Source organism: Coregonus clupeaformis, unplaced genomic scaffold, assembly GCF_020615455.1.
Source record: "Coregonus clupeaformis isolate EN_2021a unplaced genomic scaffold, ASM2061545v1 scaf0369, whole genome shotgun sequence".
Lineage (NCBI taxonomy): Eukaryota > Metazoa > Chordata > Actinopteri > Salmoniformes > Salmonidae > Coregonus > Coregonus clupeaformis.
In genome coordinates, this window is record NW_025533824.1 from 177,225 (window position 1) to 203,703 (window position 26,479).

Sequence of the window (26,479 nt, forward strand, 5' to 3'; positions counted from 1 at the left end):
AGACTATTACAGGACAGCTCTGTCTGTCTCTATGATTATTACCAGACTATTACAGGACAGCTCTGTCTGTCTCTATGATTATTACCAGACTATAACAGGACAGCTCTGTCTGTCTCTATGATTATTACCAGACTATAACAGGACAGCTCTGTCTGTCTCTATGATTATTACCAGACTATTACAGGACAGCTCTGTCTGTCTCTATGATTATTACCAGACTATTACAGGACAGCTCTGTCTGTCTCTATGATTATTACCAGACTATTACAGGACAGCTCTGTCTGTCTCTATGATTATTACCAGACTATTACAGGACAGCTCTGTCTGTCTCTATGATTATTACCAGACTATAACAGGACAGCTCTGTCTGTCTCTATGATTATTACCAGACTATTACAGGACAGCTCTGTCTGTCTCTATGATTATTACCAGACTATTACAGGACAGCTCTGTCTGTCTCTATGATTATTACCAGACTATAACAGGACAGCTCTGTCTGTCTCTATGATTATTACCAGACTATAACAGGACAGCTCTGTCTGTCTCTATGATTATTACCAGACTATTACAGGACAGCTCTGTCTGTCTCTATGATTATTACCAGACTATTACAGGACAGCTCTGTCTGTCTCTATGATTATTACCAGACTATTACAGGACAGCTCTGTCTGTCTCTATGATTATTACCAGACTATTACAGGACAGCTCTGTCTGTCTCTATGATTATTACCAGACTATTACAGGACAGCTCTGTCTGTCTCTATGATTATTACCAGACTATTACAGGACAGCTCTGTCTGTCTCTATGATTATTACCAGACTATAACAGGACAGCTCTGTCTGTCTCTATGATTATTACCAGACTATAACAGGACAGCTCTGTCTGTCTCTATGATTATTACCAGACTATTACAGGACAGCTCTGTCTGTCTCTATGATTATTACCAGACTATTACAGGACAGCTCTGTCTGTCTCTATGATTATTACCAGACTATTACAGGACAGCTCTGTCTGTCTCTATGATTATTACCAGACTATTACAGGACAGCTCTGTCTGTCTCTATGATTATTACCAGACTATAACAGGACAGCTCTGTCTGTCTCTATGATTATTACCAGACTATTACAGGACAGCTCTGTCTGTCTCTATGATTATTACCAGACTATAACAGGACAGCTCTGTCTGTCTCTATGATTATTACCAGCCTATTACAGGACAGCTCTGTCTGTCTCTATGATTATTACCAGACTATAACAGGACAGCTCTGTCTGTCTCTATGATTATTACCAGACTATTACAGGACAGCTCTGTCTGTCTCTATGATTATTACCAGACTATAACAGGACAGCTCTGTCTGTCTCTATGATTATTACCAGACTATTACAGGACAGCTCTGTCTGTCTCTATGATTATTACCAGACTATAACAGGACAGCTCTGTCTGTCTCTATGATTATTACCAGACTATTACAGGACAGCTCTGTCTGTCTCTATGATTATTACCAGACTATTACAGGACAGCTCTGTCTGTCTCTATGATTATTACCAGACTATTACAGGACAGCTCTGTCTGTCTCTATGATTATTACCAGACTATTACAGGACAGCTCTGTCTGTCTCTATGATTATTACCAGACTATAACAGGACAGCTCTGTCTGTCTCTATGATTATTACCAGACTATTACAGGACAGCTCTGTCTGTCTCTATGATTATTACCAGACTATAACAGGACAGCTCTGTCTGTCTCTATGATTATTACCAGACTATAACAGGACAGCTCTGTCTGTCTCTATGATTATTACCAGACTATTACAGGACAGCTCTGTCTGTCTCTATGATTATTACCAGACTATAACAGGACAGCTCTGTCTGTCTCTATGATTATTACCAGACTATAACAGGACAGCTCTGTCTGTCTCTATGATTATTACCAGCCTATTACAGGACAGCTCTGTCTGTCTCTATGATTATTACCAGACTATTACAGGATACACTTTGGACTTTATAAGATGAGTCTTTAAAACAGAGGGCAGTGTTGGATACTAAGGGGTTAACAGGCAGTGCTTTGAAATACCCCTCTGTATGGCAGTGCTTTTAAACAGGCTCTAATACCCCTCTGTATGGCAGTGCTTTTAAACAGGCTCTAATACCCCTCTGTATGGCAGTGCTTTTAAACAGGCTCTGGTGTAGGCCTTAATTTCTTAGCTGTAATTCTGCTGTTATGACCAGTGGGTTGTGACTAATAGTTCTGTTGACAGAAGCTGGAGGGACCTTGTTTATGATGAGGTGAGCTACTTACCTAGTCTTTAGTATAAATAGGTAGAGTACAGATAAATCGGAGGTGTTTTCATGGACTACAGAGTACAATGGTCAGGACAAGTAATAGTTGACAGGGATGGGGAGGGGAGAGGAGGGATAGGGAGAGGAGGGGAGGGATGGGGAGAGGAGGGATGGGAGAGGAGGGATGGGGGGGAGGGATGGGGAGAGGAGGGAGGAAGAGAGGAGGGGAGGGAGGGGAGAGGAGGGATAGGGAGGGGAGAGTAGGGATGGGGGAGAGGAGGGGAGGGAAGGGGAGAGGAGGGGAGGGATGGGAGAGGAGAGGAGGGAGGGATGGTGAGGGGAGGGATGGGGAGAGGAGGGATGGGGAGGGGAGAGGAGGGATGGGGAGGGATGGGGAGAGGAGATGAGGGGAGGGATGAGGAGAGGAGAGGAGGGATGGGGAGAGGAGGGGAGGGATGGGGAGAGGAGAGGAGAGGAGAGGAGAGGGGAGGGATGGGGGAGAGGAGAGGAGGGATGGGGAGAGGAGAGGGGAGGGATGGGGGAGAGGACGGATGGGGAGAGGAGGGGAGGGATGGGGAGAGGAGAGGAGGGATGGGGAGAGGAGGGAGGGATGGGGAGAGGAGGGGAGGGATGGGGAGAGGAGGGATGGGGAGAGGAGAGGGGAGGGATGGGATGGGGAGAGGAGAGGGGAGGGGAGCTATGGGGGGGGGGTGAAGCGTTGTTAAAGAGAAAGGATGACATAACTGTTCTCCAAGCCTAACAATCGGAGAGCTCAAAGCCGCTCCTGTTGCTATGGTTACCCACAGCAGGTTGCCGAGCGAGGATGGTTCCGTCATCAGCAACGAATCAGAGAAGCTCGACTCTGGCAGGGGCTCGGCGGCTCAGAAAGTCACAGCACAGCAGAAATTGACAAAGGAGGAGAAGCGCAAGAGGAACGGTGAGACCAGTACACACAGACACGCGCGTGTGCATGCATACACACTCTCCTGTCTGCATACACACTCTCCTGTCTGCATACACACTCTCCTGTCTGCATACACACTCTCCTCTCTATAATATTAGACCCTGTCAGCCCTACTTTACAGGCACAGATTCACCTGTACCCTCTCTCTTTGTCCCTCTTTGTCTCTCTTTCTCCCTCTCTGTCCCTCTCTGTCCCTCTGTCTCTCTTTGACCCTCTCTGTCCCTCTTTGTCTCTCTCTGTCTCTCTCTGTCCCTCTTTGTCTCTCTCTGTCCCTCTTTGTCTCTCTCTGTCCCTCTCTGTTCCTCTGTTTCTCTTTGTCCCTCTCTGTCTCTCTCTGTCCCTCTTTGTCTCTCTCTGTCCCTCTTTGTCTCTCTCTGTCCCTCTCTGTTCCTCTGTTTCTCTTTGTCCCTCTCTGTCCCTCTCTGTCCCTCTCTGTCCCTCTCTGTCCCTCTCTGTCCCTCTCTGGCCCTCTCTGGCCCTCTCTGTCCCTCTCTGTCCCTCTCTCTCTCTCTCTGTCCCTCTCTGTCCCTCTTTGTCGCTCTTTGTCTCTCTCTCTCTTTCTCCTCTCTCTCTCTCCACTCTCGCACATACACGCACACACACGCATACACGCACACGCGCGCACACACACACACACTGCATCTCTTTTTACAGCAGTAAAGGTATCCACTCAGCAGTAGCCATGGCTCAAAGGAAAGAAAAGGTCTGATATGTTGATTGCCTATCCATTAGTCCACTGCGGCTGATGCTTTTCTAAATATATTTTGGCTTCAGTTACGTTACAGAATAGTTTAATCAGTTCTCTAGTCTTGGAAATTAATGTTAATCTAATTCAAATACAGCCACTTATAAATTGGCCTGGGCTTTCTAGATTATTATAATTTAGCAGCTAAGTTAAAAGCTGGAATTGAATCGACTGCCCCTGATGTTGGATAAGGAGAGAAAGCCCAGAGTCAGTCTCCTTCATCTATCACAGAGACGTGATTCCTGTTCCTCTCCGTCTCAGTGATAGACTGCTTCTGTCTGCCAGTTGGTCTGTGACAAAGTGATGTTTGATGGAATATCACAATGTAACCCGCAGCCAGGCAATGTGACCGCTGTCCTCGGAGGTGTGTGTGTGTGTGTGAGGGAGAGAGAGAGAAGGTGTGTGTGTGTGTGTGTGTGTGAGGGAGAGAGAGAGAGAAGGTGTGTGTGCATATGGCCCATTAGGCGAGAGTCCAGAAACTTGTACTTTGTGGTGTGTGTGTGAGTGTGTATTAACTCCCTGTTCTTTGTTCAGATCCCTACGACACCTCGTTTGGCTCCCTGCAGCTCATTTCCATAAAGCCCATGACGGCGCCGCCCACCTATTCACACCCCGCCTCCTCTGACCGCAGCCAAGACTCAGCCATCCTCAATGGAAATGGAGAGGTGAGACGCACACACAAACGCACACACACACACACACACACACACACACACACACACACACACACACACACACACACACACACACACACACACACACACACACACACACACACACTTTTTACATGTCTGCTTTTTCTCCCTCCCTCCCTCCCTCCCTCCCTCCCTCCCTCCCTCCCTCCCTACATCTCTCTCTCTCCCTCCCTCCCTCCCTCTCTCCCTACATCTCTCTCCCTCCCTCCCTCCCTACATCTCTCTCTCTCCCTCCCTCCCTCCTCCAGCTGAACCTAGCTCTGAAGCAGAAGTCAGACATAGAGCACTACAGGAACAAGCTGAGGCTGAAGGCTAAGAGGAAAGGCTACTATGACTTCCCCTCAGCGGACGGCAGCGGGAGTAGTAGCAGGGTGCTGGCACAGAGGCAGAGACACGGGCACGAGAGGGCACCAGGAGAGCATGGCACATCACCGGAGCCTGATGAAGACCGGGCATCCACCTACGTCAAGTCCCGCAGGAGGTGAGATGGGGGAGGGTGTGAGGGGAAAGAGGAGGGTATGGGGATATATGTTGAGTTGTAGGTGGGTAGTTTGATAGTCCCTCCTCTAAAGCTTTTCAAGGACCCTGATTGGCACTCTGTGTCTGTCACGCAGTCTCATTGGCCAGTTGCCTGTCTGCAGTTCCATGCCCTCATCTAACCCTTCCTCTCTATAAATGCTCCCTCAGCACTGTAGTCTGTCTGTTTAATTGTTTCATTATCATCGTTCTGTAATTCAGAGGAGGCACTCATCAGGCCTCTTTAATCAGACTAATCCCCTCCTGTCTCTGGGATGGTGCTGGGCTCTGGCCCCTGGTTCTCTGGTTCTCTGGTTCTCTGGTTCTCTGGTTCTCTGGTCCTCTGGTCCCCTGGTCCTCTGGTCCTCTGGTTCTCTGGTTCTCTGGTTCAATGGTTCTCTGTCTCCTCTCTCCTGCCTCCTGTCTCCTCTCTCCTGCCTCCTGTCTCCTCTCTCCTCTCTCCTGCCTCCTCTCTCCTGTCTCCTCTCTTCTGCCTCCTCTCTCCTGTCTCCTGCCTCCTCTCTCCTCTCTCCTGTTTCTTGCCTCCTCTCTCCTCTCTCCTCTCTCCTGTCTCCTGTCTCCTGCCTCCTCTCTCCTCTCTCCTCTCTCCTCTCTCCTGTGTCTTTCCTCCTCTCTCCTCTCTCCTCTCTCCTGCCTCCCGACTCCTGTCTCCTGTCTCCTATATCCTGTCTCCTCTCTCCTCTCTCCTGCCTCCTCTCTCCTCTCTCCTGTCTCCTCTCTCCTGTCTCCTCTCTCCTGTCTCCTCTATCCTGCCTCCTCTCTCCTCTCTCCTCTCCTGTGTCTTGCCTCCTCTCTCCTCTCTCCTGCCACCTGTCTCCTCTCTCCTGTCTCCTGTATACTGTCTCCTCTCTCCTGTCTCCTGTCTCCTGTCTCCTCTCTCCTGTCTCCTCCCTCCTCTCTTCTGCCTCCTCTCTCCTCTCTCCTCTCTCCTATCTCCTCTCTCCTGTCTCCTGTCTCCTGCCTCCTTCTCCTCTCTCCTCTCTCCTGTCTCCTGTCTCCTGTCTCCTGCCTCCTCTCTCCTGTCTCCTCTCCTCTCTCCTGCCTCCTCTCTCCTCTCTCCTGCCTCCTCTCTCCTGCCTCCTCTCTCCTGCCTCCTCTCTCCTGTCTCCTCTCTCCTGCCTCCTCTCTCCTCTCTCCTGCCTCATCTCTCCTGCCTCCTCTCTCCTCCCTCCTCTCTCCTGCCTCCTGTCTCCTCTCCTCTCTCCTCTCTCCTGCCTCTTCTCTCCTCTCTCCTGCCTCCTCTCTCCTCTCTCCTACTCCTCTCTCCTTCCTCCTCTCACCTCTCCTCTCTCATCTCTCCCGCCTCCTCTCTCCTCTCTCCTGCCTCCTCTCTCCTCTCTCCTGCCTCCTCTCTCATCTCTGCTGCCACCTCTCTCCTTCCTCATCTCTCCTCTCTCCTGCCTCCTCTCTCCTCTCCTCTCTCCTCTCTCCTGCCTTCTCTCTCCTCTCTCCTGCCACCTCTCCCCTGTCTCCTCTCTCCTGCCTCCTCTCTCCTGTCTCCTCTCTCCTGCCACCTCTCTCCTGCCTCCTCTCCTCTCCTCTTTCCTCTCTCCTGCCTCCTCTCTCCTGTCTCCTCTCTCATGTCTCCTCTCTCCTGCCTCCTCTCCTCTCTCCTCTCTCCTGCCTCCTCTCCTCTCTCCTCTTTCCTGCCTTCTCTCTCCTCTCTCCTGTCTCCTCTCTCCTGTCACCTCTCTCCCCACTCCTGCCTCCTCTCTCCTGCCTCATCTCTCCTCTCCTCTCCTCTCTCCTGTCTCCTTCCTCCTCTCTCCTGTCTCCTCTCTCCTGTCTCCTCTCTCCTGTCTCCTCTCTCCTGACTCCTGCCTCCTCTCTCCTGTCACCTCTCTCCTGCCTCCTCTCTCCTGTCTCCTCTCCCCTCTCCTGCCTCCTCTCTCCTCTCTCCTTCCTCCTCTCTCCTCTCTCCTGCCCCCTCTCTTCTTTCTCCTCTCTCCTCTCTCCTGCCTCCTCTCTCCTGCCTCCTCTCTCCTCTCCTCTCTCCTGCCTTCTCTTTCCTCTCTCCTGCCTCCTCTCTCCCGCCTCCTCTCTACTCTCTCCTGCCTCCTCTCTCCTGTCTCCTCTCTCCTGCCTCTTCTCTCCTCTCTCCTGCCTCCTCTCTCCTCTCTCCTGCCTCCTCTCTCCTCCCTCCTCTCTCCTTCCTCCTCACTCCTGCCTCCTCGCTCCTCTCCTCGCTCCTCTCTCCTGCCTTCTCTCTCCTCTCTCCTGCCTCCTCTCTCCTCTCTCCTGCCTCCTCTCTCCTGCCTCCTCTTTCCCTCCTCCTCTCTCCTCTCCTCTCTCCTGCCTTCTCTCTCCTGCCTCCTCTCTCCTCTATGCCTCCTCCTCTCTACTTCCCCCTCTCTCCTCTCTCCTGCCCCCTCTCTCCTCTCCTCTCTTCTCTCTCCTGCCTTCTCTCTCCTCTCTCCTGTCTCCTCTCTCCTGTCACCTCTCTCCTGCCTCCTCTCTCCTGTCTCCTCTCTCCTCTCTCCTGCCTCCTATCTCCTGCCTCCTCTCTCCTCTCTCCTGCCTCCTCTCTCCTCTCTCCTGCCTTCTCTCTCCTCTCTCCTGCCTCCTCTCTCCTGTCTCCTCTCTCCTGTCACCTCTCTTCCGACTCCTCTCTCCTTTCTCCTCTCTCCTGCCTTCTCTCTCCTCTCTCCTGCCTCCTCTCTCCTGTCTCCTCTCTCCTGACTCCTGTCCCCTCTCTCCTGTCTCCTCTCTCCTGTCTCCTCTCTCCTGTCTCCTGCCTCCTCTCTCATGTCTCCTTTCTCCTGTCACCTCTCTCCTGCCTCCTCTCTCCTGTCTCCTCTCCTCTCTCCTGCCTCCTCTCTCCTCTCTCCTGCCTCCTCTCTCCTCTCTCCTGCCTCCTCTCTCCTCTCTCCTGCCTCCTCTCTCCTCTCTCCTGCCCCCTCTCTTCTTTCTCCTCTCTCCTGCCTTCTCTCTCCTCTCTCCTGCCTCCTCTCTCCTCTCTCCTGCCCCCTCTCTTATTTCTCCTCTCTCCTCTCTCCTGCCTCCTCTCTCCTGCTCCTCTCTCCTGTCCCCTCTTTCCTTCCTCTCTCCTCTCCTCTCTCCTGCCTCCTCTCTCCTCTCCTCTCTCCTCTCTCCTGCCTCCTCTCTCCTCTCCTCTCTCCTCTCTCCTGCCTTCTCTCTCCTCTCTCCTGCCTCCTCTCTCCTGTCTCCTCTCTCCTGTCTCCTCTCTCCTGCCTCCTCTCTCCTGTCTCCTCTCTCCTGCCACCTCTCTCCTGCCTCCTCTCCTCTCCTCTTTCCTCTCTCCTGCCTTCTCTCTCCTCTCTCATGTCTCCTCTCTCCTGCCACCTCTCCTCTCTCCTCTCTCCTGCCTCCTCTCCTCTCTCCTCTTTCCTGCCTTCTCTCTCCTCTCTCCTGTCTCCTCTCTCCTGTCACCTCTCTCCTGCCTCCTCTCTCCTGTCTCCTCTCTCCCCACTCCTGCCTCCTCTCTCCTGCCTCATCTCTCCTCTCCTCTCCTCTCTCCTGTCTCCTTCCTCCTCTCTCCTGTCTCCTCTCTCCTGTCTCCTCTCTCCTGTCTCCTCTCTCCTGACTCCTGCCTCCTCTCTCCTGTCACCTCTCTCCTGCCTCCTCTCTCCTGTCTCCTCTCCCCTCTCCTGCCTCCTCTCTCCTCTCTCCTTCCTCCTCTCTCCTCTCTCCTGCCCCCTCTCTTCTTTCTCCTCTCTCCTCTCTCCTGCCTCCTCTCTCCTGCCTCCTCTCTCCTCTCCTCTCTCCTGCCTTCTCTTTCCTCTCTCCTGCCTCCTCTCTCCCGCCTCCTCTCTACTCTCTCCTGCCTCCTCTCTCCTGTCTCCTCTCTCCTGCCTCTTCTCTCCTCTCTCCTGCCTCCTCTCTCCTCTCTCCTGCCTCCTCTCTCCTCCCTCCTCTCTCCTTCCTCCTCACTCCTGCCTCCTCGCTCCTCTCCTCGCTCCTCTCTCCTGCCTTCTCTCTCCTCTCTCCTGCCTCCTCTCTCCTCTCTCCTGCCTCCTCTTTCCTGCCTCCTCTTTCCTTCCTCCTCTCTCCTCTCCTCTCTCCTGCCTTCTCTCTCCTGCCTCCTCTCTCCTCTATGCCTCCTCCTCTCTACTTCCTCCTCTCTCCTCTCTCCTGCCCCCTCTCTCCTCTCTTCTCTTCTCTCTCCTGCCTTCTCTCTCCTTTCTCCTGTCTCCTCTCTCCTGTCACCTCTCTCCTGCCTCCTCTCTCCTGTCTCCTCTCTCCTCTCTCCTGCCTCCTATCTCCTGCCTCCTCTCTCCTCTCTCCTGCCTCCTCTCTCCTCTCTCCTGCCTTCTCTCTCCTCTCTCCTGCCTCCTCTCTCCTGTCTCCTCTCTCCTGTCACCTCTCTTCCGACTCCTCTCTCCTTTCTCCTCTCTCCTGCCTTCTCTCTCCTCTCTCCTGCCTCCTCTCTCCTGTCTCCTCTCTCCTGACTCCTGTCCCCTCTCTCCTGTCTCCTCTCTCCTGTCTCCTCTCTCCTGTCTCCTGCCTCCTCTCTCCTGTCTCCTCTCTCCTGTCACCTCTCTCCTGCCTCCTCTCTCCTGTCTCCTCTCCTCTCTCCTGCCTCCTCTCTCCTCTCTCCTGCCTCCTCTCTCCTCTCTCCTGCCTCCTCTCTCCTCTCTCCTGCCCCCTCTCTTCTTTCTCCTCTCTCCTGCCTTCTCTCTCCTCTCTCCTGCCTCCTCTCTACTCTCTCCTGCCCCCTCTCTTATTTCTCCTCTCTCCTCTCTCCCGCCTCCTCTCTCCTGCCTCCTCTCTCCTGCTCCTCTCTCCTGCCTCCTCTTTCCTTCCTCTCTCCTCTCCTCTCTCCTGCCTCCTCTCTCCTCTCCTCTCTCCTCTCTCCTGCCTCCTCTCTCTCCTCTCCTCTCTCCTCTCTCCTGCCTTCTCTCTCCTCTCTCCTGCCTCCTCTCTCCTGTCTCCTCTCTCCTGTCTCCTCTCTCCTGCCTCCTCTCTCCTGTCTCCTCTCTCCTCTCCCCTGCCTCATCTCTCCTGCCATCTCTCTCCTCTCCTCTCTCCTGCCTTCTCTCTCCTCTCTCCTGCCTCCTCTCTCCAGCCTCCTCTCTCCTGCCTCCTCTCTCCTCTCCTCTCCTGCCTTCTCTCTCCTCTCTCCTGCCTCCTCTCTCCTGCCTCCTCTCTCCTGCCTCCTCTCTCCTGTCTCCTCTCTCCTGCCTCTTCTCTCTTCTCTCCTGCCTCCTCTCTCTTGTCTCCACTCTCCTGCCTCCTCTCTCCTGTCTCCTCTCTCCCGTCTCCTCTCTCCTCTTCCTCTGTCCTGCCTCCTCTCTCCTGTCTCCTCTCTTCTTTCTCCTCTCTCCTGCCTCCTCTCTCCTCTCTCCTGCCTCCTCTCTCCTCTCTCCTGCCCCCTCTCTTCTTTCTCCTCTCTCCTGCCTTCTCTCTCCTCTCTCCTGCCTCCTCTCTCCTCTCTCCTGCCCCCTCTCTTATTTCTCCTCTCTCCTCTCTCCTGCCTCCTCTCTCCTGCCTCCTCTCTCCTGCTCCTCTCTCCTGCCTCCTCCTTCCTTCCTCTCTCCTCTCCTCTCTCCTGCCTCCTCTCTCCTCTCCTCTCTCCTCTCTCCTGCCTCCTCTCTCCTCTCCTCTCTCCTCTCTCCTGCCTTCTCTCTCCTCTCTCCTGCCTCCTCTCTCCTGTCTCCTCTCTCCTGTCTCCTCTCTCCTGCCTCCTCTCTCCTGTCTCCTCTCTCCTCTCCCCTGCCTCCTCTCTCCTGCCATCTCTCTCCTCTCCTCTCTCCTGCCTTCTCTCTCCTCTCTCCTGCCTCCTCTCTCCAGCCTCCTCTCTCCTGCCTCCTCTCTCCTCTCCTCTCCTGCCTTCTCTCTCCTCTCTCCTGCCTCCTCTCTCCTGCCTCCTCTCTCCTGCCTCCTCTCTCCTGTCTCCTCTCTCCTGCCTCTTCTCTCTTCTCTCCTGCCTCCTCTCTCCTGTCTCCACTCTCCTGCCTCCTCTCTCCTGTCTCCTCTCTCCCGTCTCCTCTCTCCTCTTCCTCTGTCCTGCCTCCTCTCTCCTGTCTCCTCTTACCTGTCTCCTCTCTCCTCTCTCCTATCCCCTATCTCCTATCTCGTCTCTCCTGTCTCCTCTCTCCTCTCTCCTGTCTATCTTACTTGGTTCTGCTGAATTGAGCTTGAGATGAGGAGAGAGATAGAATGTGTGTGTGTGTGTGTGTGTGTGTGTGTGCCTGCATCTGTGTCAGTGTATGTTTCCCATAGAGACATGTTTGACAGACTCTATAATCATGCTCAGCCTGCTGATAGGACTGTGATGAGTGATGAGATAGCACTCCCAGAGCATGTTTACTGATAAGCATCTTGTTCAACAGAATGGAAAATATGTATCAACATTGCATTATTCTCTGTTATATATATATATTACCTCCTCTCTAAGACATCTTCATTATGATGGCATTTTAGGAGTTTCAGCATTGGCTGGAGGATTATTTCAAATCAATCTGGCAGAGGAGATATTATGTTCAGAGGAGATATTATGTTCAGAGGAGATATTATGTTTAGAGGAGATATTATGTTCAGGGGAGATATTATGTTTAGAGGAGATATTATGTTCAGGGGAGATATTATGTTCAGGGGAGATATTATGTTCAGGGGAGATATTATGTTCAGGGGAGATATTATGTTCAGGGGAGATATTACTGTATGTTCAGGAGAGATATTATGGTCAGGAGAGATATTATGTTCAGGGGAGATATTATGGTCAGGAGAGATATTATGTTCAGAGGAGATATTATGTTGATGGCGATGTTGATGATGATGGCGATGATGAAACCAGGAGTTTCTCCTAGTAAACTGTATTTTCTAAGGTGATTTGTTGCACTCGTTTGAGCAACACATTCCTCTTCTTATTGGCTGATTGATTCGAGCTCCATAACACTCTGTGATTGGCAGGCACTCTCAGGTGAGGCAGCGGACCTATCGGAGCAGGCAGAGCCTGAACAGCCCGAGTCCCGGAGGAACAGAGATGGACCTGCTGGTGATGAGGGAGAGACCCAGGAGAGGCATCGGGAACAGCGGCTACGACGTGAGTCCCACTCCCCTAACCCTGGTCCTGACTCTGGCCATCACTCTGACCCTGGTCCCGACCCACTGGGTATTATTAAGAGGCAGTATTTGCCCCCTATCTAATTTTCTCTTGGACTTGAAACGAGCAGTTCATGCTTGTAAACCCACAAATGTCACTCAGTTAAAGCAGTCCTGCATGGAAGAGTGGGTCAAAATTCCTCCACAGCAACGTGAGAGACTGATCAACAAATACAGGAAGCATTTGGTTACAGTCATTGCAGCTAAAGGTGGCACAATGTGGTTATTGAGTGTAAGGGGGCAATTACTTTTTCACACAGGGGCATTGGTTATTGCATAACTTTGTTAATTAAATAAACAAAATATATATTTTGTTATTTTGTCACGGTTCTCTAAGACCGAACCCAGAAGCAGACCAGGACAAGGTGAGTTGAACGAATGAGAGTGTTTATTTACAGGGAAAAGATGCAGAATAGTCCAGTAGACGGAGCGGGTGGCGGAGATGAGTAGGTGGTGGTGAAGTAGCAGATGAACTGATGGCACGGCAGGGGTTGGGTGAAGGTTCCGGGAGAATGACTGTAGACAGAACAAACGGAGGTAAGTACAAGGCAGGTCAACAAGATGCAAAAAACAACAAAACTAACGCTAATACTCTGAGGCTGATACGCTGGCAAAACATACTGTTTATGGCTAACGATCCGGCAGGGAATGGATGTTAGGCCAGAGCCTAAGAAGGGTGATGATCAGGACCAGGTGTGCAGATTGCTGATGGGATGCAGGTGCGGAAATCAAGAGAGCTCCCCGGAGCGTTCCAGAACCCTCGGGAAACTGGAGATCACGAACATAAAAACTAGTCCACAGACAGGACCCGACTCAGACTGCCGGGATCGTTACAGTACCCCCCTCCGGCCGAACGCCACCGGGCGGACTCCCCGGAGCGCCAGGATGGAGGCGGTAGAAGTCACTGATGAGGTCAGCATCTAGGACCTGTCGCCGCGGAATCCAACTCCTCTCTTCAGGACCATACCCCTCCCAGTCCACGAGATACTGGAAACCCCGGCCCCGCCGTCTGGAATCCATGATGCGACGCACCGTGTAGGCAGGACCACCTCCGATCATCCGAGGAGGAGGAGGAGGAGGCGGAGGAGGCAACAGAGGACTGAGGAAAACAGGCTTGAGGCAGGAGACATGAAAGGTGGGATGGACTCTGAGCGTCCTCGGGAGTTTGAGTCGAACTGCCACCGGATTGATCACCTTCTCCACCACAAACGGACCAATGAACTCGGTAACAACTTCCTAGACTCAGTCCGTAAAGGAAGATCCCGTGTGGCCAACCAGACCCTATCTCCGATGGTGTAGGTGGGAGCGGGGATCCGGCGACGATTCGCCTGGAGCTGATACCGGTCCGAAACTCTAAGGAGTGCTTTTCTGGCCCGATGCCAGGTCCGGTGGCAACGACGAATATGGACCTGAACAGAAGGCACTGAGAGCTCCTTCTCCTGAGAAGGGAACAAGGGGAGGTTGGTAGCCATACAGGCACTGGAAGGGAGACATCCCAGTGGCAGATGTAGGGAGAGTATTGTGGGCATACTCAACCCAAGGCAACTGAGAGACCCAGGAGGTGGGGTTGGAAGAGGCCAGGCAGCGTAGCGTGGATTCCATCTTCTGGTTGGCTCTCTCCGCCTGACCATTAGATTGGGGGTGAAAACCAGATGTGAGACTGACTGTAGCTCCAATGGCCAAACAGAAGGACTTCCAGACAGCAGAGGTAAACTGAGGGCCACGGTCGGAAACGATATCACTGGGCAACCCGTGGACCCTGAAAACCTCCCTAACCAGGATCTCGGACGTCTCCGAGGCAGAGGGAAGCTTGGCAATTGGCACAAAGTGGGCGAACTTGCTGAATCTGTCCACGATAGTCAGAACGACCGTGTTCCCCTCAGAAGCGGGCAACCCAGTGACAAAGTCCAGGGCCAGATGCGACCATGGTCGCCGGGGAATAGGAAGGGGGGTGAAGTAGTCCAGAGCTGGGCCGATTGGTACTCTTATTCTGCGCACACACTGGACAGGCAGCAACATAACCCCGAGTATCCTCGGCCATGGCAGGCCACCAAAAAGCGTCTGCGAAGAAACGCCATCGTCCGAGCCACGCCAGGGTGACAAGCCATCTTGCTGGCGTGGGACCATTTGAGGACCGCAGGGACGAACCGACTCAGGCACAAACAACCGACCGGGTGGACCGTTACCGGGACCGGGCTGCGTCCGAAGAGCCGCCATCACCTCCTCCTCAATCTTCCACCTAACAGCTCCCACGACGCAGTTCCGGGGGAGAATTGTCTCGGTCTTGGACCCACTCTCCTCCGTCTTGGAGAACATCCGAGACAAGGCGTCCGCCTTGCCGTTCTTAGATCCAGGTCGGAACGTCAGGGAAAAAATTGAATCGTCCGAAAAACAACGACCACCTGGCCTGACGGGAGTTGAGACGTCTAGCCGATTGCACGTAAGCAAGATTCTTGTGGTCAGTCCAGACAATAAACGGCTGCTCCGCCCCCTCCAACCAGTGGCGCCACTCCTCCAAGGCAAGTTTCACCGCGAGAAGCTCCCGGTTACCCACATCGTAATTCCTCTCCGCAGGCGAAAGGCGACGAGAGTAGTAGGCGCAGGGATGGAGTTTACTGTCCGTGGAGCATCGCTGCGACAGGATGGCGCCAACTCCCACATCGGACGCGTCCACTTCAACGACGAACTGACGGTCCGTGTCCGGTTGAGAGAGAATCGGTGCGTTGGTGAATCGCCTCTTCAAATCCAGAAACGCTCGATCCGCCTCCGGATTCCACTTGAAGCTCCTGATACTGGAAGTCAAGACCGTTAACGGAGCGGCCACACGGCTGTAATCCCGGATGAATCTGCGGTAGAAATTCGCAAACCCCAAAAATCTCTGGAGCTGCAATCTCGTACCGGGCTGGGCCCATTCCAGAACCGCTCTAACCTTCTCCTGGTCCATCCTAATCTCTCCCCTGGAGATGATGTACCCGAGAAAGGATGTCGTGTGGGCGTGGAACTCGCACTTCTCGGCCTTCACGAACAGGCGATTCTCCAACAATCGCTGCAGAACCTGCCGGACATGCTGGACGTGGTCGGAAGGTTCCTTCGAGAAGATCAGAATGTCATCCAGGTAAACAAACACAAAGAGACCGATCATATCTCTCAGGACGTCGTTCACCATACTCTGGAATACCGCTGGAGCATTGGTCAGTCCAAACGGCATCACCTGATACTCGAAGTGACCCATCGGTGTATTGAAACCCGTCAACCACTCGTCTCCCTCTCTGATCCGGACCATGTGATACGCATTGCGTAGGTCTAGCTTGGTGAACACCGTAGCACCCTGTAAGGAGTCGAAGGCAGAACTCATCAAGGGCAGGGGGATACTTGTTCTTGACCGTGATGTCATTCAACCCCCGATAATCAATACACGGTCGAAGAGAGCCATCCTTCTTACCCACAAAGAAGAATCCTGCCCCCAGGGGTGATGACGAGGGACGACGAGACCAGCAGCTAGGGACTCCTTGATGTAGGTCTCCAAAGCCTCACGTTCAGGGCGGGAGATACTGTATAACCTTCCCTTGGGGTAGACAGCTCCAGGGAACAGGTTGATGGCACAATCATATGGTCGGTGGGGAGGGAGTGACAGAGCCTTCTGCTTACTGAACACTTCCCCAAATCGTGATATGTCTCGGGAACCAGGGACAAATCTGGGGGTTTAGCCTCAATCACCTGACTGGGAACCGAATGGGGACAGGCAGTCTTGAGACAGTTAGCATGACAATCAAGGCTCCAACTCGTTACCTTGCCCGTCACCCAATCGAACGTGGGATTGTGTTCCTTCAGCCAGGGGAATCCAAGGACTAGAGGAACATGGGAAGACGGCAGAATGAAGAATGAAATCATCTCCGAATGATTCCCCGACAACAGCATCTTAACCGGTTCAGTCCTCATCGTGATACGTGCCAGACTACTGCCGTTCAGAGTGGTCGCTTCAATGGCTTCCGGCAATTGCTCCTTGGAAAGCCCCAGCTGTTCCACCAACTCGGCATCAAGAAAGCTTCCATCGGCACCTGAATCGACAAAAGCGTTAATCGCTAAGCTCTGATTCCTGTTCGCAAGGGTAGCCGGGAAACGGGGTCTGACAGAGGTACTGAGAGGTTGAAACTGGCTCGCTAAAAGTCCTCCCAACTTTAGCGAGCCGGGCAGTTTGACGACCGCCGGGAACAAGTGGAGATGTAATGTCCCGAGCTACCACAGTAGAGGCAACAGTTGGTCTTACGTCTATGTTGACGCTCCTCCTTGGTTAACCCGTGCCGCCCCACTTGCATGGGTTCAGAATCGGGAGAGAGGACCTCTCCACTAATCCTTTGTGGTGGAGAATGATCGACGTGTTCTGGTCCACCACCCGACCCGACTGGGAACTGAGAAGCTGATCGACTGGACGGACCCCATTGCTTCTCCCTCCTTCGCTCTCGGACTCGATTATCCACCCGAATCGACAAGGCTACCAAGCTGTCCAGGTCACTAGGCTCCGGATAGGAGATCAGCTCATCCTTGAGCTGCTCCGACAGACCCTGGTAAAAGGCCGCTTGCAGAGACTCCTCATTCCACCCACTCTCCACAGCCAACGTCTTGAACTCGATCACGAAGTCGGCCACGCTGCGAGTTCCTTGGTGGAGCGAAAACAGGCGCCTAGCTGCGTCCCTCCCTCGGACGGAATGGTCGAAGAGCTTCCTCATCTCGGCCGTGAACCCCTGGTATGACGCCATGCAGGGGTCTTGTCGTTCCCAAACGGCTGAAGCCCACTCCAGCGCTCGACCACGCAGCAACTCAATCACAAAGGCTATCCTAGCCTTGTCTGTGGCATAAGAGTAGGGCTGTAGATCGAACACTAATCCACACTGCATAAGGAAGGAACGGCATCTTCCCAGCTCCCCCTCATATTTATCCGGCGTCGGAACCTTGGGCTCACGGAAGGACACAGCTCCAGAAGCGGCAGGCGAGATGGGTGAAACCGGTAGTGGATCCTCCACCGGAGACTTGCGTTGGTTCTGGACCTCCGTCAGACCCGGTAGAAAGGTTCCGAACTGACAACGCGATCTCCTGTAGTACCGTGCTATGATGGCCCAACATCTTCTCCTGATGGGTAATGGCATGGCGAACAGAGTCCAGGTCCGCTGGGTTCATTAATGGCCGGATCGTTCTGTCACGGTTCTCTAAGACCGAACCCAGAAGCAGACCAGGACAAGGTGAGTTGAACGAATGAGAGTGTTTATTTACAGGGAAAAGATGCAGAATAGTCCAGTAGACGGAGCGGGTGGCGGAGATGAGTAGGTGGTGGTGAAGTAGCAGATGAACTGATGGCACGGCAGGGGTTGGGTGAAGGTTCCGGGAGAATGACTGTAGACAGAACAAACGGAGGTAAGTACAAGGCAGGTCAACAAGATGCAAAAAACAACAAAACTAACGCTAGTACTCTGAGGCTGATACGCTGGCAAAACATACTGTTTATGGCTAACGATCCGGCAGGGAATGGATGTTAGGCCAGAGCCTAAGAAGGGTGATGATCAGGACCAGGTGTGCAGATTGCTGATGGGATGCAGGTGCGGAAATCAAGAGAGCTCCCCGGAGCGTTCCAGAACCCTCGGGAAACTGGAGATCACGAACATAAAAACTAGTCCACAGACAGGACCCGACTCAGACTGCCGGGATCGTTACATATTTGTAAACTCAGGTTCCCTTTATCTAATATTAGGTATTGGTTGAAGATCTAATAACATTCAAAAATAGAGAAAATTAAAAAGAGGTCAAATACTTTTTCACGGCACTGTATACTGTAGCTTAACTGTCCACAGTCGTTAAAACCATTCATTTTAGAGTTAATTTACTATCCAAAAATAGCTAACATCCCCAGGTGACTGGAGACAACAGCTTCCTGTTGCAAACAAACAAACATATATAGCTGCATGACCAGAAGTTTTGTATGGTGCTGAGGGAAAAATAAACACAAACACGTTCACTGCTTGTTCCAAAAAGTGTTCTCTTGGAATGATTCACAACAGACCCATCACTGGGTAGTGAACTGTCTGTTTGTAGTACCTCTGGCAGGGTACTGTAGCATTTCAGGCAGTTGTCTTAAGGTGTAGAGGTGAGTTCCATTCAACATCACAACATATTGCAATCCTGAATGCACCCCTAATAGATCTCTCCAGGGGTCATGATCTCACAAAGTCTCAGATAGGAACTGGACTGCTCACATACAGGTGTGGTTGAAGTTAACCACACCAGACTGCAGTGAAGGAGTTGATTAATGGTTGATAGTGGTAGATTCATAAGGTGTTCTTTATAGTTTTGGTTTATGATACATTTCAGACATGTTGCTCTCTCCTCTCCTCTCCTCTCCTCTCCTCTCCTCTCCTCTCCTCTCCTCTCCTCTCCTCTCCTCTCCTCTCCTCTCCTCTCCTCTCCTCTCCTCTCCTCTCCTCTCCTCTCCTCTCCTCCTCCTCTCCTCTCCTATCTGTGGTATGATACTGTTGCTGTGGAGATTTGGCTAGACAGATGCAGTTAGAAAATGAAGAGCCTAAAGACCAGCTCCCTGAAGTCATGTTTCAGACCACTACTTAACAAACAAACACCAAAATGATCTCTAAGCCACTCACTTGCAGAACAAAAGCGGTTACTATCTTACAACCATTAACCTTTCATGTACAAACAAAGAGAACAAGGTAGTTTTACAGTAAGCTCCTACTTTACAAACAGAACAGCATAGGTTCTTTCTCTCCTTTACTTGATCTAATCAACTCAGACATTGGTTTTAACAATAACCACATATTACAGCTAATAGCATATGTATCACATTTACCACAGACAGTAACAACTCTTTGATTCTATTGTCAATATCCTCTACATAGAGAAGCATCATTTCCTCCCAAACAACCTGTCTTTATACTTCTCCCTCCTCCACCTCCTCCCTCCACTGTTCTGCCCCCTGTCTTCCTCCACCTCCTCCCTCCACTGTTCTGCCCCCTGTCTTCCTCCACCTCCTCCCGCCACTGTTCTGCCCCCTGTCTTCCTCCACCTCCTCCCTCCACTGTTCTGCCCGCTGTCTTCCTCCACCTCCTCCCTCCACTGTTCTGCCCCCTGTCTTCCTCCACCTCCTCCCTCCACTGTTCTGCCCCCTGTCTTCCTCCACCTCCTCCCTCCACTGTTCTGCCCCCTGTCTTCCTCCACCTCCTCCCTCCACTGTTCTGCCCCCTGTCTTCCTCCACCTCCTCCCTCCACTGTTCTGCCCCCTGTCTTCCTCTACCTCCTCCCTCCACTGTTCTGCCCCCTGTCTTCCTCCACCTCCTCCCTCCACTGTTCTGCCCCTTCTCTTACCTGCCGTGGGAGTGAAAAGTAGCCTCCCTGCAGTAACCGTAACAACCGTGTCAGACTGCAAAAAATACGGTGCTAGCGTGGTCGGTCGGCTCCTGCAGAAGGACTGGCTCTACTGATTACAGTGGGAACGCTTGCTCTGCGGGCCATATCACTGCGGATCCACGTCTCCGCCTGTCCGTGTTGATTTATGAGGCGGCTGCGCCAGGTCTCCCGTGGCTGCTCCCTTCCACTCGCACAGGAAGTAGGGCACCCTCGGCTCCAACTCATTTATCACCCTGAGAGAGCAGGATGGAGGAAGAGAGAGGATGGAGGGAGAAAGCAAGGATGGAAGGAGGGGTGGACATAGAGAGAGCAGAGAGAGCACAGAGCGTGGGTGAGGAGATACATGGGGAAGGAGACAGAAGGAGACGGAAGGAGACGGAAGGAAAGGGAGAGAAAGGGAGAGAAAGATGTGTGAGGAAGATGGTGTGAGGAAAATGGTGTGAGGAAGATGTGTGAGGAAGATAATATGAGGAAGATAGTGTGAGGAAGATGAGAAAAGAAATAATTTCAGGAATGAGAGAGAGCGAGAACACAGTAGGCTAACACACACAGACCTCCAGTAGTTTACCGCAGTGCTTAATTACTTTCTACAGTGATTTGCCAGATTGTTTATCGCCACAATGAATCTACGGGGGGCGGGACGAGGAGAGGGAAGGAGGAGATGGAGAGATAAACAGAAACACAACTCATACTCCGTACAAAGCTGTCCCCGGTAGCCCTCTAGCCTGCAGAGACCAACCAACCAACCAGAGAGAGAGAGAGCAGCTCCACTAGTTCTGCTGGAGGAATACTGAACACCTATTCATCTGATATATTACAGCACTACATTGTACCATCAAGCGGCTCTGGCTAACTTAGTCAGCATCTTGTCAACAACAACGCACAGCCAGGATGAGTCACTAGTATTGCTTCCTGAATCGTTAAAGCCACTTTAACATTTCTCATCTGACCATCTCTGGTTGAGTCAGTGGCATTCCACCCAGCTATCAGGAGACTTTTCATTTGCCGTTGTAGCACTGTACTCGTAAATCATGAAATGGGGGCTTTGCAATGCATTGTGGGATAGTCCTCTATGGCTGTCAGAGAAAATACTAGGCATGAGTGTCTTTGGGGCTGTGGTGTGTTTCTGTGTAAAGGACATGGCTCCCTAACGCCAACTAAACCAGGGCAGCATGAACAACGTTTGCAGGGTGCTAATAAAGGGAATGGACAGTTTTTGTTTGAGCCTCAGAGAGCACTAAAATGACTCTCTACTCTGATAGGTCAGGGAGACAATGACACTCTACTCTGATAGGTCAGGGAGACAATAACACTCTATTCTGATAGGTCTGGGAGACAATGACACACTGCTCTGATAGGTCAGGGAGACAATAACACTACCGTACTCTGATAGGTCTGAACTGTATTATCTCTACTAGTACTAATTGGAAATTCAATGTCAATGAGTTGCCATAGATTGACATTCTGAAATGAAGGCTGCTGAGGGGAGGACGGCTCATAATAATGGCTGGACTGGAGCAAATGGAGCCAATGGAGCCATGTGTTTGATACCATTCCACTGATTCTGCTTCAGCCATTACCACAAACCTGTCCTCCCCAATTAAGGTGCCACCAACCACCTGGGCTGTGTGTGTGTGTGTGTGTGTGTGTGTGTGTGTGTGTGTGTAACCAATTCCCCTCTTTTTCTCTCTCTGTGTTTCAGACTGAGCCGGAGCTGATTGAGGAGACCAACGTGGATCATCTGATTGGCCCGCGGGGTGGTTATGTCTGCCCCAGAGGGGTCAAAGGTCACTCAGAGACCTCCACGTTGAGCTCCCAGCCGTCCATCGATGAGGTACGCCAGCAGATGCACCTGCTCCTTGAGGAGGCCTTCAGCCTGGCCTCAGGGGGACACTCCTCCACAGCCGGACGCCACCACCACTCCCATCATCCCCACCCCCACCACGGTTACCATCACGGCCACTACAGCCCCGGACCTCCACCCCTGCCCTACTCTGATGTGGTGACCAGTGCCCCAGGAACCATGAGCCGTGGCCGGGGAAGAGGGCTGCAGTGGGTGCCGGCATACGGGACGGATATGTATCAGTGCAGCCTCCCCAAACCTGTGAGTGGGCGAAGGATAACACCTCTGGGAATGGTTATGTTTGGTCAAAATGTACTACTTACTGTACTGGTTATAGTTCATTAAACCTTAACAAGTAGAAACTTTCCCCTATAGAAAAAAATCAACCCAGAGTATATTTTTCATGTGTTGACTTCTCTTCTTACAGGCCTTTAGGTTCACCCAGCTTCCTGACATGGCTATGGGCTCTCCTCCACCCCCTATTCCCCCTCGCACCGGCCCCCCTCCTGGGACCTCTCTAAGACGGTACGGTCAGGACGCACGCACGCACGCACACACGCACACACACACACACACACACACACACACACACACACACACACACACACACACACACACACACACACACACACACAGCCCCATGACACACGTCTCATCTTTCCTCAAATTAATCAAAGCTGCAATATCGCACTCTCACCCCAAAATGAATCACTAAGCTCCCCAACATTCAAATTCACATGCTAATATTCACCAGGTAAATGCAGTGTGGCCCGAGTGCTCTCAGTCCATGTATACATTTGAAAGTAGAATCAGTGCATAGGAACATGACATGAATAGCAATGAGAATCCAGTGTTACTGTGGGGTTTATATGGATCACCATTGCCCTCTTGTGGTGAATAGTATGTATTGCATGTTATTGTGATTTTTAGATGTGAGCATTATCCCTCTCTCTCTGACTCAGCTCGTCTTCTGACCTGGGGTCCAAGGCCAGGACCTCGGAGTCGTCTGGGACCAACATGACGGACATGCAGACCCAGCATAATGACAGCAGCGTCCCCTATGTCCCCCTCTCCAGAGCAGCACTCCCTTCAGTCCCCCTCTCCAGAGCAGCACTCCCTTCAGTCCCCCTCTCCAGAGCAGCACTCCCTTCAGTCCCCCTCTCCAGAGCAGCACTCCCTTCAGTCCCCCTCTCCAGAGCAGCACTCCCTTCAGTCACAGCAGAACAGCCTGTGTCCACCTACTCAGGTCAGAACCTGTGTGTGTGTGTTGTATTTTACACAAGAAAAAAGGGCTATTTTAGGGTTAGAATTAGAGTTAAGGTTTAGGTTAGGAGTTAGGAGTTAGGAGTTAGGGTTAAGGTTAGGAGTTAGGAGTTAGGAGTTATGAGTTAGGGTTTAGGTTAGGCGTTAGGCGTTAGGGGTTAGGAGTTAGGAGTTAGGAGTTAGGGTCAGGAGTTAGGGTTTAGGCTAGGAGTTAGGGTTAGGAGTTAGGGTTTAGGTTAGGAGTTAGGGTTAGGAGTTAGGGTTTAGGTTAGGAGTTAGGGTTAGGAGTTAGGGTTTAGGTTAGGAGTTAGGGTTAGGAGTTAGGTTTAGGGTTTAGGTTAGGAGTTAGGAATTAGGGTTTAGGTTAGGATTTAGAAGTTATGGTTCGGAGTTAGGGGTTAGGGGTTAGGTTAGGAGTTAGGGTTTAGCTTAGGATTTAGAAGTTAGGGTTAGGGTTAGGAGGTAGGGATTAGGGTTTAGGTTAGGAGTTAGGATTAGGGTTTAAATTAGAGTTAGGGTTTGGGTTAGGAGTTAGGGTTTAGATTTAGGAGTTAGGGTTAGAATTAGGGTTAGGGTTTAGGTTTAGGTTAGGGTTAGGGGTCTGGGAACAACTTCATATTCATCAGCTCCAGCACCACCCCTAACATCAACATCTGTGAAAATGGCGCGTTTTTATGTTTTGTAGTAAAACAGATAGAGACAAGTGTTTCCAATGGCACCATCAACCAATTAGTAGGCAATGCCTAATTACAATTGATTAAAATCACATGACGCACACCGTTGATGTCATTGCAAACACTTGTCTCCCTCTATCTTAATTTCCATAGAACATAGACACGCGCCAACTTCACCTTGTTGGGGTGGTGCTGGAGAAAAAAGGTTGACATTTCACTTTAAGGTTATGGGTTAGGTGAAGGGTTAGGTTTAGGGGTTAAGGCAAATAGGATTTTGAATGGGAATCAATTGTTTGGTCCCCACAAGGATAGTACATTAAATGTGTGTGTGTGTTGGGGGGATGCGTGTGTGTTTATGAAAAAGCATTTGGAGTGTTTATTACAACAAGTTATCAACTTATCATTGTTTGTCACAATTTTAGAACAACTTGGTTCTTCTTCTGGTAATGGCAGTTGTCATTGTAGTATTTCCCCTGTATAACGACTTCCTAACCCCCCCCCCACAGGAAACCCCATCACAGCGGTGTACGCCATCCCAGCCTCGCGGTCGGGCTACTCTGAGTACTTTGCCTCCACGCCCCCGTCCTCCTACCACAGCCCATCCTGGATGTCCTACCCCCCCGAGCCTGAGGACGTGCCCCCCCAGTGGGCAGACTCTGTAAGAACCCGCCCTACTCTCCACACTCACAGCGTAGGTAGACGTAGCTACCCACTGATCCTGGATCAGATAAATTACCTTATGGTAAAGTTAAGATGGAGGTGGAGTAATCTGATCCTAGATCTGTGCTTAAGGGTAGGTTCTACCTCGAGCCACAACCACACCACACACCAGGGAAAGCCCAATCCTGCCCCAGGGCTTAGAGTTGTTATGTAAACTAATGGAATGGTAAGTTACAGAGCTCAATGTATTTTCCTGGACTTTTGTAAGACACCAAAATGTGACTCATCAGTGAATATGAAGACATTTTCATAACAGCCTCTGCAGAGAGCCTTATCAGGGATTGACAGTGAGCTGAAAAAAACACATCTTATTGCTCTTTCCTCATCTACCCTTGAGCAGGATTGGGTTCCTAACCTTATATTATACAGTACTCTCTCTCTCTCTTTCTGTCTGTTTAACATGAAACAGGTTCCATTTCCCCCTCTGTCAGATCTGTTATTGACAATGTGACCTCCCCTCTCCTCACTGGTCTCTCTTCTGTATGGAATGTTCTTTTTATCCCTGTCTGTCTGCCTGTTTCAACCAGATGCCTTCACGCAATGTCTTTTTGCAGAACCAGTGTCATTTAGAAACCATTTGCTGAACTGAATTTATGGCTGGCGTTGAGTGGACACAGCAAAATACTGGGGTAGTTGAGCACATTTCCTAAATGAACACCTCTTTTATTTTTTCCTTTTGGATCTTCCTTTCATTCGTTTTGTGTAGAATCAGACAGTCATGCACATCTCATGTCCAGATTCTAAAGTAACCCATAAGTGGAGTTCAAACGCTCGGTTTGAATCGAAAGTCCATTTAAAAAAATCACAGATATTTCAAACACAGTTTTAATTTTGACTTCTTTCTTTTATCCTGTGAGTTTGGTCCCAGTGTGCTTGTGTATATTTTCCCTTGTTTTCACCCATTTGAATATATGTGAAATACTGGTGGAAGAGAGACAATGATCACCCAGCAAACTGATCCAATAAGGATAATACCTTTTGAATTTGAAAAACAAAGCATCAGCTTTATTTCCTATCATTTTGGTGGGTATGAAACCATGTGTGGTTGTTTTGGTGAAGCCTGGCCTACCCTCTCTTCCAGGTGGCTCTCCCAGGCTACGTGGACGCCTTCCCTCATCCCCGCTACCCTCAAGGCAGCTCCCCCAGACTCCCCCTACACTACGGCCAAGCCATGGAGCCACCCCCCACCTCGACCACCGCAGCGTTCCAGCAGAGCCTGCCCGATGTGGGGGAGCCCAGAGACAGAGTCCCTCTCAGCAGCCTCTCCACCTCCGCCCTGGTGCAGGCCATCCGCCAGGAGGTGGCAAAGCTGGCCAAGAAGCAGACAGACATGTTTGAGTTCCAGGTGTAATCTCTCACTCTAGTGGCCGGGAGGTGGAATTGCAGCACTCTCTTTTCTGAACATGCTGTAACACTAGAGACTGAACAAACTCTCTATCTCAGCTTTTTTGATATTTGTATATTAAGACTTATAAAAGCTTCTCTCTCTCTCTCTCTCTCTCTCTCTCTCTCTCTCTCTCTCTCTCTCTCTCTCTCTCTCTCTCTCTCTCTCTCTCTCTCTCTCTCTCTCTCTCTCTCTCTCTCTCTCTCATCGTGGGAAAATACCACGTTGCTCTGATGTGTTTCACCACCATGCTGTTATTTTGGAGTTACTGAAGGGTGAAAGTGTTCTATCTCAAACTGTTAGTCATCTCTTCTTAACGATGTCTCTTATAGTTACATTACACCACCTGTTCCTTTACATTGTACATATGTCATTCCCACATCTAAAGACCTGTAATAATGACAGATGAGTGTTTCTCTAACCAGGACAATAACCTTAGCAACCCATTGAGAGGAGTATGACACAAAATCAATACATGTACAACAATTGATGAGGCAGAGCGAGTCGTCATATGTTCGTGCTCAAAGGTCCAAACACTTCAGAACAGAAGATCACATTTAAGTGATAATACCCAAGTTGCCGGTGTTTGGAGGATATATTGGCACGGGTGTTGTTAGGCCCGAGATGAAGTCGAGGGCCGGCAAATCGTGTCATTATATCCTCCAAACACCGTCTTCGAGGGCATTATCACTTTTATACAATGTGTTACCAACATATTCAAATAATGGCAAAACGTTCTTATCCCTTGCTTGCTAGCTAGCCAACTACGGCTAACTTACAGTCTCGTCAAAAAGTGCAGCCAGAATAACAGCAAAGTAGCTGCATTTGCGTTTGTTTAAGCTGTTTTCCAGAGATATTTATTTGGATACATCCATAACAATGAGCTAATGAGGCGCGAT

The 26,479-nt window shown here is 51.2% G+C and overlaps 1 protein-coding gene across 2 annotated transcripts in view; it reads left to right on the top strand.

Annotated features, from left to right (window-relative positions):
- The window catches only part of kiaa1549lb (KIAA1549-like b), a 123,252-nt gene extending 97,521 nt beyond the window's left edge, over positions 1–25,731 (top strand). Inside the window, exons 14-23 of one of the 2 annotated variants that reach the window (XM_045215113.1) lie at positions 3,090–3,220; positions 4,527–4,657; positions 4,936–5,168; positions 12,098–12,230; positions 21,399–21,800; positions 21,967–22,064; positions 22,502–22,785; positions 23,983–24,134; positions 24,751–24,825; positions 25,278–25,365. In XM_045215113.1, the coding sequence (XP_045071048.1) occupies positions 3,090–3,220; positions 4,527–4,657; positions 4,936–5,168; positions 12,098–12,230; positions 21,399–21,800; positions 21,967–22,064; positions 22,502–22,785; positions 23,983–24,134; positions 24,751–24,780 (1,594 nt within the window). In that variant the 3' untranslated portion in view covers positions 24,781–24,825; positions 25,278–25,365. Of the gene's footprint in view, positions 1–3,089; positions 3,221–4,526; positions 4,658–4,935; positions 5,169–12,097; positions 12,231–21,398; positions 21,801–21,966; positions 22,065–22,501; positions 22,786–23,982; positions 24,135–24,750; positions 24,826–25,277 lie in introns of both variants that reach the window. The other variant, XM_045215112.1, reaches the window with a different exon arrangement.
- The last annotated feature ends 748 nt before the right edge of the window (positions 25,732–26,479 follow it).